This window comes from Dipodomys ordii, unplaced genomic scaffold, assembly GCF_000151885.1.
Source record: "Dipodomys ordii isolate 6190 unplaced genomic scaffold, Dord_2.0 Scaffold161, whole genome shotgun sequence".
Taxonomy (NCBI): domain Eukaryota; kingdom Metazoa; phylum Chordata; class Mammalia; order Rodentia; family Heteromyidae; genus Dipodomys; species Dipodomys ordii.
The window spans coordinates 1,189,857-1,204,719 of record NW_012267377.1 but is presented as its reverse complement, the minus strand read 5'-3'; the positions used below and the strand labels follow the sequence as shown (position 1 = coordinate 1,204,719).

Sequence of the window (14,863 nt, the reverse complement as noted above, 5' to 3'; positions counted from 1 at the left end):
AATAATCATGAACAAAAATATGCATTAGCTGGGCACTAGTAACTCACACCTGTAATCCTAGCTGAGATCTGAGAATCGTGTTCAAAGCTAGCATGAGCAGTTAAGTCCATAGATTCTTATCTCCAATTAACCAGCAAATAACCAGAAGTGGAGCTGTGGTTCAAATAGTAGAGCACTAGGATTGAAAAGTTAAGGAAGCTGGGCACCAGTGGCACCTATAATCCTAGCTACTCAGGGGGCTGAGATCTTAGGATCATAGTTCAAAGCCAGTCCTGGGAGGGAAAGTGCTGAGATTCTTATCAACAATAAACTACTCAAAAATAAATAAATAAATAAAGCCAGAAATGGTAGAGCACTAGCCTTGAGCAAAATAAGCTCAAGGACAGTGCACAGAACCTGAATTCTAGCCCTAAAATAGGCACACACAAAAAAATGATTGTATTCATAATCTGACTTAAGTCAATTACAAATAAAAAAATGCCTAGAACTCAGTAACTAAAAAATAAAAAAGGAAGGGTCTTTTCAATAAATAGGAACAGGATAACTGAATATACATATGAAAAAAAACAATCACAGCCCTTTTTACTCACTATACACAAACACTAATATAAGGTAGGGCTAAATCTATAAAAACCTTTGGAAGAAAATACAGGAGTCTTTATAACCATGGATTCAGCAAAGCCTCCTAAGAATACCAACACTACAATAACAGGAAATAATAAAACTATAAGCTAGACGCTGATGCCTCACATCTGTAATTCTAGCTACTCCAGAGGCTGAGAAGGATTGCAGTTCAAAAGGCAGCCCAGCAGGAAAGTCCGTAAGACTCTTTCTTATCTCCAATTAACCAACTAAAAACCAAAATGAAGATGTGGTTCAAAGTAGTAGAGTGCTAGCCTTGAGCAAAATAGCTCAGGGACAGTTCAAACCCCACAACTCTTACACACACACTCTCACGCATGCTCCCCGCCTCACTATTTTTTTTTTTTCTGGGCCTGGGCGCTGTCCCTCAGCTTTTCAGCTCAAGGAGAGCACTCTACTACTTGAGCCACAGCACCACTTCCAGTTTTCTGGTGGTTAATTGGACATAAGAGTCTCATGAACTTTCCTGCCCGGGCTGGCTTTGAACTGTGATCCACAGATCTCACCCTCCTGAGTAGATAGGATTATAGGCATGAGCCACCAGCACCCGGCACATACAAACTTTTTTTAATAATTTTTTTTATTGAGATTAAGTGATTACATAAATTTCACACATTTCACAGTATTGTGGGATAGTGACAGTTAAAGTCACACATTTTAACATTCATGAGGCACATTGTCCTTATCATGGTCTATAAAGCTTATGGACTCTACAAAGTTTGACATTACAGCTATTTCTTCCAAATCGGGTGACATGTACATTTCTTTCCTTTTGCTAAGTGCAAGTTGTTCCCTCTTCCTCATTCTCTCTCTCCTATTGCTGCCCTTAAGTTGCTGAGTTCATTTTCATCAATGTCTAGTGCAGCCGACAGCCTGGCTGCTGTATTTTTTTCCATTTCTGTTAACAATTGAGATAATGAAAAACTATTTGCAACTTATTTATCTAATTGTATAAACTCTTAAGATTAAATAATAGGAACACAACCACAGAAGAGCATGGGATCTCAGCACTGTTTAAAGCTAAGGCAGGAAGGTTATAATTTGAGGCCATACTGAGTTACACAGTAAAACCTTGTCTCAAAAAAAAAAAAAAAAGTAGCCGGGAGCCAGTGGCTCACACCTGTACTTCTAGCTACACAGGAGGCTGAGATCCAAGGATCAAGGTTCAAAAAGCATGCCCGGGCAGGAAAGTCCATGAGACTCTTATCTCCAATTAACCACCAGAAAACCGAAAGTGATGCTCTAGCTCGAAGTGGTAGAGCACTACTAGCCTTGAGCTGAAGAGCTGAGGGACAGGGCCCAGGCCCAGAGTTCAGGGCCCACAACCAAGAATTTAAAAAAAAAATTTTTTTTTTTGAGAAGAAGAAAGAAAAAAAGGTAAATTAGTAGCCAGGCACAGTAGTACATGCATGTAGTCCCACCTACTTGGGAGACTGAAGCAGATGGAATACCGGCACCAGGTATTTGAAGTCAGACTGTGCAATCTAGTAAGCCCCTGTCTAAAACAACTACCACAAAATTACAATGAAAATAAAAAATAAAGAAGCTAACTGTTAGCATTTCAATGGTATTGCTTTATAAACTAGAAAAAATTACAAAACTGAAAGTATGGGCTGGGAAGGTAGCTCGGTGGTAGAGCGCTTGCCTTGCATGTCTAAGGCCCTGGGTTCGATTCCTCAGCACCACATATGCAAAAAGGAAAAAGCCGGAAGTGGTGCTGTGGCTCAAGTGGTAGAGCGCTAGCCTTGAGCTAAAGAGCTGAGGGACAGCGCCCAGGCCCAGAGTTCAGGCCCCATGACCGGACTCAAAAAAAAAAAAAACAAAAACTGAAAGTATGTCTTTTAAAAACTGTACCCTTCCTTTATATTCCTATGCCACATTACAAGAAAAAAAAAGAACACATGGTTGATATTGTACAGATTTGCTTAAACAAGTAGTCCACTGAGAAAAAAGCATGCCTCATTGAACCATGCCCTGAGATCTGTTTTTTAAGCAAGAAAAATGACCTATCAGGTGTTGTGCTGGGTATTTACGATACACTAAGATTTAAAAAAGAAATCTCATGAGACTAAATCAAAAGGTTGAAGCAAACAAAATGGTAGGTAAATTCTCACCCAACTGTGTGAACTCAGAAGTAGGACATGTCAAAGTACTAAAAAAGACTAATACTACTCAGGAGGCTGAAATCTGAGGACTGAGGTTTGAAAAGTAGGCCTAGGCAGGAAGTCTGTGAGACTCTTATATCTAATTAACCACCAAATAAAACTGCAAGATACCACTACATCTCCACTGTAATGGCTAAAGTAGAGCTATGGCTAAAGCAGAACACTAGCCTTGAGCAAAAATGCACAAGGACAGCACCCTGAATCTGAGTTTAAGCTCCAGCAACCAAAAAAAAAAAGATAGTGAAAATAATTTGGTGGGGGGAAGGGTGAAGAGCACTTATCCACTGTTGGAGGAAGTATAAACTAGTGTAACAACTATGAAAATCAGTATGAAGAATCCTCAAAACACTAAAAATAGACCTCCTATATGACCCTGCCATATACCACTGTTAGGGACATATATCAATACACAACAAAGAGGGTAAACAAATTGTCTGAGTGTATAAAAATGGAACAGTGGAGTTGGATGAGGTTGTGTGAGGAAGAGGGCAAGGGAAAAGTAGAGGAGAGAGTTGGAGAGAATAAGACTGGGATACATTGGTATGCATGTGTAGAAATATCACAATGAAATGCCCCTAATATGACTACTGTGTTTCTAATTAAAAAAAATTAAGTCACTGAATAATCTGACTACACCAAAGCAGAGTTGGAGACATAGCTCATTGGTATGAATGCTTGCCTAGCAACCTTCAAGCTCCAAGTTCAAACCCCAGGACCAAAAGTATAAATCATACTTTAAAGAAGCATGGCTGCCAGAGCCAGTGTCTCATGCCTATAATTCTAGCTACTTAAGAGGCAGAGACCTAAGGATCACAATATGAAGCCAGCCTAGGCAGAAAAGTCCCCATGACGCTCTTATCTACATAAACTATTTTAAAAAAGTAGGAAGTGGCTGCTGTGGCTCAAGTGGTAGAATGCTAGTTTTGAGCACAAACAGGCTCAAGGGCAATGTCCAAGCCCTAAGACCAGAGGAAGGGAGGGAGGGAGGGAGGGAAAAAGAAAGACAGAAAACAGGCTAAGTTGTAATTTATAAAAATTTCAAACTTTTCTTCTCAGAAATTACTGTTGAGGAAAGCCAGCAACAGGCTGGGAGAAAGCATTTTGTAAAACATATTATCTGAGCTGGTGGCTCACGCCTGTAATCCTAGCTACTGAGGAGGCTGAGATCTGAGGATCACGGTTCAAAGCCAGCCCAGGCAGGAAAGTCTGTGAAACTGGTATCTCCAATAAACCACCAGAAAACCAGAAGTGGCACTGTGGCTCAAGTTCAAGCCCAGAGTTCAAGCCCCACGACCAACAAAAAAAAAATCTGTATCCACAATATATACAGAACTCTTGAGACAACCTTGTCCTTTAAAAATACGGACAAAATACTGTGAAACACTTAAAAGACATGAAGGGCAAAGAAAGGGATATGAAGGACAAATTAAGTATATAGAAAGAAGTTCAATATTATTATTTGGAAACTTCAAATAAAACTGCAAGATACCACTACATCTCCACTGTAATGGCTCAAGTAAGAATAACCAAAAAGCAAACTTTAATGTAGATGGGACATAGCTTGTAGACTGCTGACTGAAATTTAAAATGGGACGGCTATTTTGGAAAAGAATATTACGCTTTACTAAGTCCAACATCCAACTTACAATTTAGCAATCCCACTAATCCACTCTAGAGAAACAAAAACAGAAGAATGATACCTAGATGTTAAGTAGCTCTAGCTAAAATCTGAATTAAAGACTAAAACAAGAGCCTGAAACTTTAAATGTAGTAGGAAAAAGAAGTCCAAAGGTATGGGGGAGGACACGGGGGAGAGGGAAGATGAGAAGGGGGAGAGGAGGGATAAGTCAAACTAAAATCCTTCTGCACAGCAAAATAAACAATAAAGAACTACTATTTAACAGAAATTATCTGATAAGGGGCCTGAGTTCAAGCCCCAGTACAGACACACTGTTAGACACACACAGTTGTTAAAAAAGACTAGATTTAGCGGGTACCAGTATGAGCTCATGTCTAGAGGCTGAGAGCTGAGGATCAAGGTTTGAAGCCAGCCAGGTCAGGGAAGTACATGAGCCTCATTACCAGTTAACCACCAAAAACAACAACAACAGAAATGGAGGTGTAGCTCAAGTGGTAGCATGGTACCCTTGAGCAAAAAAAGGTAAGGGACATTGCCCAGACCATGGGTTCAAGACTAGATTTTGGCCTGGATTGGTGGCACTCAGGAAGATGAGGGAGAAAGATGAGTTTCAAGCCAGTCTGGTCTACATAGACAGACCTTGTCTCTAAAAAAAAAAAAAAAAAGACAACAAAAAACTGGGGACTGGGCATGATGGAGAATACTGTAATCTAAGTACTCAGGAGGCTGATGCAGAAAGCCCTTGAGTTTGAGGACAGGCTGGGATATATAGTGAGTTTCAGGCTAGCCTGGACTGCTCAGTGAGATTCTGCCAAAAAAAAAAAAAAAAAGGTTTATAATCAAGAAAAGAGGTGAGGGGACAGAAACAGACCATGTAGGTGTATGGGGTCTGACAGGAGGGATAGTGCTAGTGGGAAGGATAAAGGAGATTGAATATAGTCCAAATAGATTATTTTTAACTATGAAAATGAAACAAAGAAACCTGTTGGGGATGTTATATTGGGGGAGCAGGAAAAGCGGGGAGGGTGTTGTGGAGGGGGTAGAATTAATTGGGACTTCTGGAAGTGTAACAGTGAAATCCACCCCCCAATAACTAATATCAGCCAATTTTTTAAAAGAGGATTCAGCCTTAACGGTAAAAAAAGAAAAAGAAAGGAGACCTAAGCAGGGGTGCTGGTGGCTGGTAGCTATAATTCTAGCTACTCAGGAGGCTGAGATCTGAGGATCACAGTTTAAATGCTAGGCAGGGCTTTCACCACCAAAAAAGCCTGAAGTGGAGCTGTGGCTGAAGTGGTAGTGCACCAGCCTGACCAAAAAAACACAAGGGACAGATCCCTGACCCTGAGTTCAAAGCTCAGCACTGGCATATACATATACATATACATACATACAGAGAGAGAGAGAACTGGAGAGGGAGATATTTAGTTTTGACAATCGATGATGTGAAATACTATCACTCAAAACACATTCACATATGCCCACACACAAATCTAAAACCTTCTAAAATAAGACATTACAAAGAGTTAAAAGACACAAAACAGACTCAAGAAAATACCTAACACAACACATCTCTAAACAGTTCCTCTAAATTAAAAAAAAATCAAAAAATTAGAGAATCAAACATATGACAATGTATTCAGCCTTACTAGATATCATAGAAATGTAAATAAAAACAATAAAGGATTATCTGAAAATTCCAAGTGTTGGTAAAATGGAAAGAATAGGTGCTTCCACACTATTAGGTAATACAAAGTGGTAAAAACCTTCTGAAACTGAGCAAAAAAGCTCAGGTACAGAGCCTAGGCCCAAAGTTCAACCCCCAGGACTGGCACCACAGGAGAGGAGGAAAAACAAAAGTTCATCAAAGTGAATTTGGCCAAACAAACTATACTATTTATTGATACAACAGAATACTAAAAGCCAACAAAGAGAACATAGTGGAGGGTACAAAACAGCACTGTACACGATTCCATGTAGACACAATCTTCTCCCTGCCCACATGTACATAAAGAAATCTAGAAAACATATAGAAATATCACTGTAAAACCCATCTATATAATTAGTATATGCTAACTTTAAAAAGTAGGGGCTCAGTGGTAGAGCTCTTGCCTTACAAGTTTGAGGCCCTGGGTTCGATTCCTCAGCACCACATAAGCAGGAAAAAAAAGCCGGAAGTGGCGCTGTGGCTCAAGTGGTAGAGTACTAGCCTTGAGCTGAAGAGCTGAGGGACAGTGCCCAGGCCCAGAGTTCAGACCCCACAACCGGACCCCCCCCCCAAAAAAAAGTAAGCAATCTAAAAGACCATCATCAAAATGTCAAGGTAACTGGATCCAGGTCACTTTTAATCTCTCATACTTCTTTATACCAGCTGAAAATCTGTTAACAGATGAAAAATAATAAAGAATATAAAAAAATATTCAAGTGGTAAAATTATTAACACAATCTTCGACAAAATGTATTTAGTGTAAAAATATCCTAGTGAAAGGGCCCATATGTAACTTAAAACGCAGAAAATCAGGGAAACTGATAAACCTATCTACCACTTTCAGTTCCTCTAGCTCCCCTTCTCATTTTTGTTTTATGTATATTCCAGTCTTCATCTACATTTGGTGCTCTAATATCCATTTTGCCTTCCAAATGAGTTACAAATAACACTTTGCCAATTTAGATACAGAAACTAAAGGAACAAAAAGCACTGATGGCACCTATACTTCTGAGTCTAACTTGCTTTTTGTTTTGTTTTAGATTTTTCTGCTACCAATTCCTACTTCAAAGATTATAAATTTCGGGCTGGGAAGGTGGCTCAGTGGTAGAGCGCTTGCCTTGCATGCCTGAGGCCCTGTGTTCAATTCCTCAGCACCACATAAGCAAAAAGTAAAAAGCCAGAAGTGGTGCTGTGGCTCAAGTGGTAGAGCACTAGCCTTGAGCTGAAGAGCTGAGAGACAGCGCCCAGGCCCCGAGTTCAGTCCCCACGACCGGACCCAAAAAATAAAGAAGAGAAAAAGTACAGAAGGGAAAAGATCAGAATTATTCATGTGAGTATAAGCAACCTTCATTTTCAACTAACATTTTTCAGCAATGTCTACAGTTTAAAATAAAGTTTGATAATAGTATAGTCAGAAATTTTTTCCTTTTTTTTTTTTGTGCCTTCCCTGGGGCTTGAACTCAGAACCTTCGTGTTCGGTGAGCAGTTGTTTTTTGGTTTTTCTTTCTCAAGGCTAGGACTCTACTGTTTGAGCCACAGCCCCACTTTCTGCTCTTTATTAATTAGAGATCAGTCTTTTTTGGACTTTCTTGCCCAGCTAGCTCTGAACCACACTCTTCAGATCCCAGCCTCCTGAATAGCTAGGATTTAAAGCCTAGCTGTTCAGAAAATTTCTACCTTAAAGATAAATTCAAATTCACAAGAAAAACAGATTATTTTGATCAGTAAAACTATAAATATAAAAAATAGGTCTGATTTAATTCTACTCATGCTAACATGACCAGCACTTGTAACTCATTCCATTAAAGCAGAAGCAAAAAGAGGGATAATCTTAAATTACTTCCTTTTTAGTTAAAGCAATTACTTCCCCAATTCTGTAAACCAAGTTTAGAGATACAACTGGTATTTGTGTAGTAAAACAATGCACTGGAATGTGTCTTCAAGGAGCCTACAATCTAGTTGGGGGAAACATCACTGTAGCCAGCCAACTAAATGAAATAGTAAATGTAATTTCTAAAGCTCTGTAACAAAGATAATGCTAAGTGCTATGGTAACACAGGAAGAGAAATTACCTTTTTCTAAATGAGTAAACATAAAATTTCAAAGTGGGATGTGGAGAAGACAGGAAAAGGGTTTGGAGTGTCTCCATTCCCAGCCTAACAGTAAGTAAACACACAGAGAAATAAAAATACCTCTGAAGACAAGAGTTTTGATAGAAGGGAATGAGATCACTAAAGGCATTAACTGAAAATGTATTAGAAAACTTAGCCTTATTTTTTCTTTTCAGGTTCTGGGGCTTAAACTCATGACCTCACAATTGCTAGGCAAGCTATCTACAATTGGAGCCACATCCCTAGTTTTTTGCTTTTATTTTGTTCTCCAGACTTTGCCCAGGTTATCCTCTAAGCTTCCGGGAGTAGCTCAGATTACAGGCAGGTTCCACCACATCCAGCCTATATACAGTTATGGTTGTTGTTGATGTTTTGCAACATTGGGGTTCTATCTAACACAGGGCCTTCTGCTTGCTAGGCAAATGCAATCTGCCCCCTTTCAGGTGTGTCCCCAGGCCTTTTTGCTTTAGAAATTTTTCTGAATGGGGTCTTGTGCTCATGCCCAGGATACCCTGAACTTCGATTCTTTGTATTTACGCTTTCCTCAGAAGCTAAAATAGGGGCTGGGAATGTGGCTTAGTAGTAGAGTGCTTGTCTAGCATACATGAAGCCCTGAGTTCAATTCCTTAGTACTACACAAAAAGAAAAAGCTGGAGGTAGTAGCTCTGTGGCTCGAGTAGTAGAATGCTAGCCTTGAGCAAAAGAAGCTCAGGGACAGTGCCCAGGCCTTGAGTTCAAGCCCTGGGAGGGCAAAAAAAAAAAAAAAGGCAGCTAAGATAGCAGATGAACATCACTATACCCTCCTTTTAATATTGATATGGGGTCTTTTGCCCAGGCTGGCTAATCTCCTAGTTTCTGCCTCTCCAGTAGCTAGAATTATTGGAGCTAGTTACCCTTCCAACAAAGTTTAGTTTTAATTCTACAAAATGGGAAGGACATGATTTCACCAGATTTTATGAAAGTCCTTCCAAAAAACAAGGGATGTAATGTTAACAGGAAGTATAAACAAAGGCTGAGAGTGTGGCTAAAGGGTAGATGGAGAGCTTATAAGTAGTAAAACCCTGAGTTCAAGCCTCAGTACAATGACTGAATGAATGAATGAACTAAAGCTAGAAATGGAAAAGAGGGAATGCTTTAGTGTTTACGAAAGAAATGCAACTGAGAACTGAACAGATGTAAATATCAGAGAAAGTGGAAAAATTGGCAGAATGATCACAACTGCACTTTTTTTTCCCCTCAGTCCTGGGGCTGGAACCCAGAGCCTGGGCACTATCCATGATGAGCTTCTTTTGCTCAAGGCTAATACTTTATCACTGAGCCACAGCACCACTTCTGTTTTCTGTTTATGTGGTACTAAGAAATCGAACCCAGGGCTTCATGCATGCTAGGTAAGCGATCTACCACTAAGCTACCTTCCCAACCTGCACTTACTCTTGTATTCTCTATTTCTTTCCATCAAGTATATATTAAATCTATGAGTAACTAACAGACGTTCTGAAAATTCTGAAATATTCACTTGGTTTTGAGTATTTTTTGAATTTTCAGGATAAAACACTCCTGGCAGAAGTATTCAATACGACAGCCTACTAATGATCTCATTTATTTATCTCTGGAGCCCACCATCTCTTTCATATTCTCAGGATGTTGATATTCTATAATCAAGTTTTCTGCTGTTTCCTAGTACAATGGAATGTCTCTCACTGATGTAGGGGAAGACCAATTATACATAATAATTTATTGTACTGATTGTAACCAAACTGACTTCAGTAACTTTACATCAACACATCCTACAGGAAAGCAATCATAATTTTTCAAAATGAAATCTTTTCTACGTACCTTCGGATAATTTTCGAACAAAATAGAAAAAAAATCTAGAAAATTTAAGCATCCTCACTGTCCATAAACACTAGATTAGGGGTAGAGATATAGCTCAGTGGTGAATATAGCAATGGATACCTTGTCTTGTAGGGGAGAGGCTCTTTGCACCAAAATAAATAAATAACCTACAAAAACAAATGAGCTGAAGCCAGAAACCATTGGCTCAAGCCTGTAATCTTAGCTACTCAGAAGGCTGACATCTGAGGATCACGGTTCAAAGCCAGCCTGGGCAGGAAAGTCTGTGAGACTCATCTCCAATGAACCACCAGAAATCAAGAAGTGGCACTGTGGCTCAAAGTGGTAGAGCGCTAGTTGAGAAAAAGAGCTCAAGGATAGCACCTGGGCCTGGAGTTCAAGCCCCATGACAGATTAAAAAAAAAAAAAAAAGTAGTGAAGAAAACTTGAGAAAGCTAAACAAGTTTAAAAGACATGAAAATAACTACAAGAGGGCTGGGAAGGTGGCTCAGTGGTAGAGCACTTGCCTTGCATGCCTGAGTCCCTGGGTTCGATTCCTCAGCACCACATAAGCAAAAAGAAAAAAGCCGGAAGTGGCGCTGTGACTCAAGTGGTAGAGCGCTAACCTTGAGCTGAAGAGCTGAGGGACAGCGCCCAGGCCCAGAGTTCAGGCCCCATGACTGGACCGAAAAACAAACAAACAAACGAAAATAACTACAAGAAATGCATGAGCTGAAGACTACGAGATTCAAATGAAGACAAAAGTAGGTTGTGGAGCAGAAATCACTTGAATAGAGGGATTTACTCTAGGATATGACAACATGCTATTTTGAATGCATATGCACTTTCTTAAAAACATCTACACTGATACTTCATTAATGGGTAAACCATGAGCTAGGAAAAGATCACATTGCTATTTCTTACAGCATAACACATGCTCTACAATATATACTTAAAGTATCTACAGCATGAACAGTTTGTTCAGTAAAACTTATCTATTCAACAATTATTAAGTGTGCAACGTACTGAGTAGAATGCTGAAAGATAGGCCAGTTGCCTTCATGAAGCTTACATTTCCAGTCATCTGTTCATTAAAGAACTTGAGTCACCTACCACAATTACAAAACTCCAAATAAAGAAGATTTTATTTGGGGGATAGAGGGTTGTTGTGGTGCTGGAACTCAGATCTCAAGCCTCCTGGGTAGCTAGGATTACAAGACTAAGTCACCAGAACCTGGCTTAAATAGAGCTTTTTATATAAAGCTAAAGATAATTCAATTTTTTACATAATACTACAAGTGAATTCAATTAACTGTCCAAAACAGTAATGACATATTTATCTTTAAACTCCGAAATTTTGCTTTATGCTTTTAGATTGTTTTTGTTTTTTGACAACACTTGGGTAAAGTTAAGCAAGACTTTTACCACTTAAGCCATGCCTCCAACCCAAAATTTAAGTTTTTCTTTACTTTTTGGCCAGTCGTAGGACTTGAACTCAGGGCTTGGAAACTGTGCCTGAACTTCTTTTTGCTTAAGGCTAGCACTCTACCACTTGAGCCACTTCCAGCTTTTTCTGTTTTTGTGGCACTGAGGAATGGAACCCAGTGCTTCATGAATGCTAGGCAAACACTCTACCACTAAGCCACTCTCCCAACCCATAAAACTTGTTTTTCTGTCAGCTATTTTAGCTGTTAGTTCTAGTCCCCATGTTTAAGCAGAACATATGATAAACAATAATTAACATGATGCCAAAAAGAAAAACCTGTAAACCATTCCTTAGGTAAAAGAGACTTTGGTCTAAACAAAAAGACCTCAAAGACATGACAAACTGTCCTCACCATTAACCTACCATACAAGGTTGCTTAGTACCATTCCAAAGAGTTAACTATAACAGTTAATAGTTGAATAGTCAAACTATTCAACAATTCAGAAATTTTAGATATCTGTAAAGATGAATACATTACAAAAGTCAAATTTTTCACTTACTTATAGTTTAGGAAGGGATAACAAAGGAGGAGGCAACAATGCTTGATAAGAAATGTACTCATTACCTTGCCCATTAATTGTAACCCCTCAGTACGGTATTTTCACTAGATAGATAGATAGATAGATAGATACCTGGGCTAGTCTCAGGTTCAACCTTGGAAAAGGGAAAGGGAAAAGGGAAAAGGGAAAAGGGAAGGGCAAAGGGGAAAGGGAAAGTGGAAGGTGAAAGGGAAAATGGAAAGGAAAAGAGGGGTAAGGGATGGGAGGAAGCAAGGAGAGGGAGAGGCAAAGGGAGAGGAAGAAAGCAAACTAGGTAAACCAGTATCAGAACTCAAGTCCAAAATCTAATGGAGCTGGATACCTTAAAATAATATGCTTCCTATTACTGCATATATTCAGCACATACCAAAAGGCTAGCTGTGAGGAATGTTGGCTAAGACATTCAAAAAACTTCTAAAGAAATTCCTTTAGAAATAATGGTGGTTGCCGGGCGTTGGTGGCTCACGACTGTAATCCTAGCACGCCTGTAATCCTAGCTAATCAGGAGGATGAGATCTGAGGATCAAGGTTCAAAGCCAACCAGGGCAGAAAAGTCCATGAGACTCTTATCTCCAATAAACAACCAGAAAACCAGAAGTGGCGCTGTGGCACTTGCCTTGATCTGAAGAGCACAGGGACAGCACCCTGGGCCCAGAGTTCAAGCCCCAGGACCAACAAAAAAAAAAAAGAAAGAAATCCTAGTGGTCCATACACCAGGAAAAGGCTGAATTATTGATGATCCTCTAGAATGCAAAGTTCCTGAGGACAAGGACTTACCTTTCTTCCCTACTAAATTCCAGTCCCTAAAACAGCTTTACTAAGGAGCATGTAATAATAAATGCTCAGTGAGTATTTTACACAGCTACTCCTAATCATACAGACCCTACCATATTTTATATAAAACATACTATTACTGTATAATAAAGGACCTTACTAATGTGTAGAAACTAAAGCCTAATGACATAAACCCACTCTTAAGTTTCATCACACACTTAAAATTGGTATAGTCCTGAAACCTAATAAAGTTTACAATATAAATTCAATTTCAAAAAGTGTAAATCATTCAGCAAATCTAAAATGTAACTTGGGGCTGGGAAGGTGGCTCAGTGGTAGAGCGCTTGCCTTGCATGCCTGAGGCCCTGGGTTCGATTCCTCAGCACCACATAAGCAAAAAGTAAAAAACCAGAAGTGGCGCTATGGCTCAAGTGGTAGAGTGCTAGCCTTGAGCTGAAGAGCTGAGGGACAGCCCCCAGGCCCAGAGTTCAGGCCCCACGACCGGACCCAAAAAAAAAAAAAAAAAAGAGCAATACCCTACCGTACGGCCTATTAGGTTCCATTCATCTTCAAAAATATAAGAACCTACAAGATAACAAAATATTCAAAAACTTTGATTCACTCCGTGTCACAGAAAAGGATGTACCAATGTACGCACATTTGTAGTAAACTACTGTATAACTGGGCATAGCCACAAAGAATTTACTCCAATGTCACTAGGTTAAAATGTCTGAACGGAAGATCCTAATATTTAAAGGTCTAGCTAACCCCACAGAAGTTTCCGGCTTTCATGGCACGAAAGTCACTAGTTACCCTGGGACACGCCACCCATGCTACTGGTTCCGTTGAGTAGGATCACAAACCATCAGAGACGTTACAATCTTGTCACTTGTTTTCTACTTTTTTTTAAATTATACTTCTGAGGACTCAGCCAAAAGGCTCTTCCACACAAGAATATCACAAAATAATCCTCTTGGTGTTCAAATTTTATTACTACCAAGTTCCACGTGGGAAACTTTTCAGAGGCTCCTTTCACCATCCCCGTACTAACCAAGTCTAATTCCCGTGTAAGCACCAGATTCCGACTGGCCCCCTCTACCTAGGTCCCCCCAAAACCCTGGGCCTAAGAACACCTCTCCTCCCACCGAGCTCCCAGGCGGGAGTAAGGCCCCGCCCCGGGGGCTGAGCCACACGGCCGGTGCTGGCAAAGCAAAGGCAATGCCGAGGGGGCTGTAAGGGCTGTTGGCGCAACAAGTCTGAAATTCGGAACTCCCGAGGTCCGCCCGCTCGAGGATCCACCCCCGCCCCCCCCCCGACGCCCCTAAACGGCTCCCCGCGCGCGGCCGGCCTCCCGCTCCCAGCAGTTGCGCGGGCCTCCCTCTCCGGGGCCCTGAGGAGCCCGGCCCCACCTTCCCTGCCCCCGGGGAGGCGGCCGGGGACCGGGCCGGGCGGGGGACTCACCTGAGCACCGGGCTGTAGGGGCTGCGCGAGCGGCGCCAGCTGCTGCTGCTGTAGGGGCTGGGGGACACGTCGCCGCCCCGCTCGTACGAGCTGTGGCGGCTGTAGCTGGGCGAGCGGCGGCGGCTGTAGGGACTCGGCGAGCGCGGTGGCCGCCGCGAGTAGGGACTGCCGCCCCCTCCGGCCGGGCTCGGGGACTTACGGCTCCTCAGGCTCTGCGACGCTCGGTGAGACACTGGGCTGTCGTCCCGGCCTCCCAGCGGGCTCAGGGAGCGCTGCCGCCGCCGGTAGGCCTTGGGCTCGGCCTTGTCCTCGCGGTAGGCCTTGGGCGGCTCTTTATAGGCCGAGGGCGGCTCCTTGGCCGACTTGGTCCGGCTGCGGTGACCCTTGGGGTCCCGGTCCTTGCGGCTGCCGCTGCCGCTGCTGGACGTCGCCGACGCGCTCTTGCGCCGGCCGCCGCCGCTGCTACTGCTGCCGCTCTTGGCGGCCTCGGCCCGCTCCTCGCCGCCGT

At 41.6% G+C, this 14,863-nt stretch overlaps 1 protein-coding gene across 1 annotated transcript in view; it reads right to left on the bottom strand.

Annotated features, from left to right (window-relative positions):
* The window catches only part of Cdk13 (cyclin-dependent kinase 13), a 140,682-nt gene that overhangs the window by 90,712 nt on the left and 35,107 nt on the right, over nucleotides 1–14,863 (bottom strand). Inside the window, exon 6 of the mRNA XM_013033003.1 lies at nucleotides 14,356–14,852. Within this exon, the coding sequence (XP_012888457.1) occupies nucleotides 14,356–14,852 (497 nt within the window). The remainder of the gene's footprint in view (nucleotides 1–14,355; nucleotides 14,853–14,863) is intronic.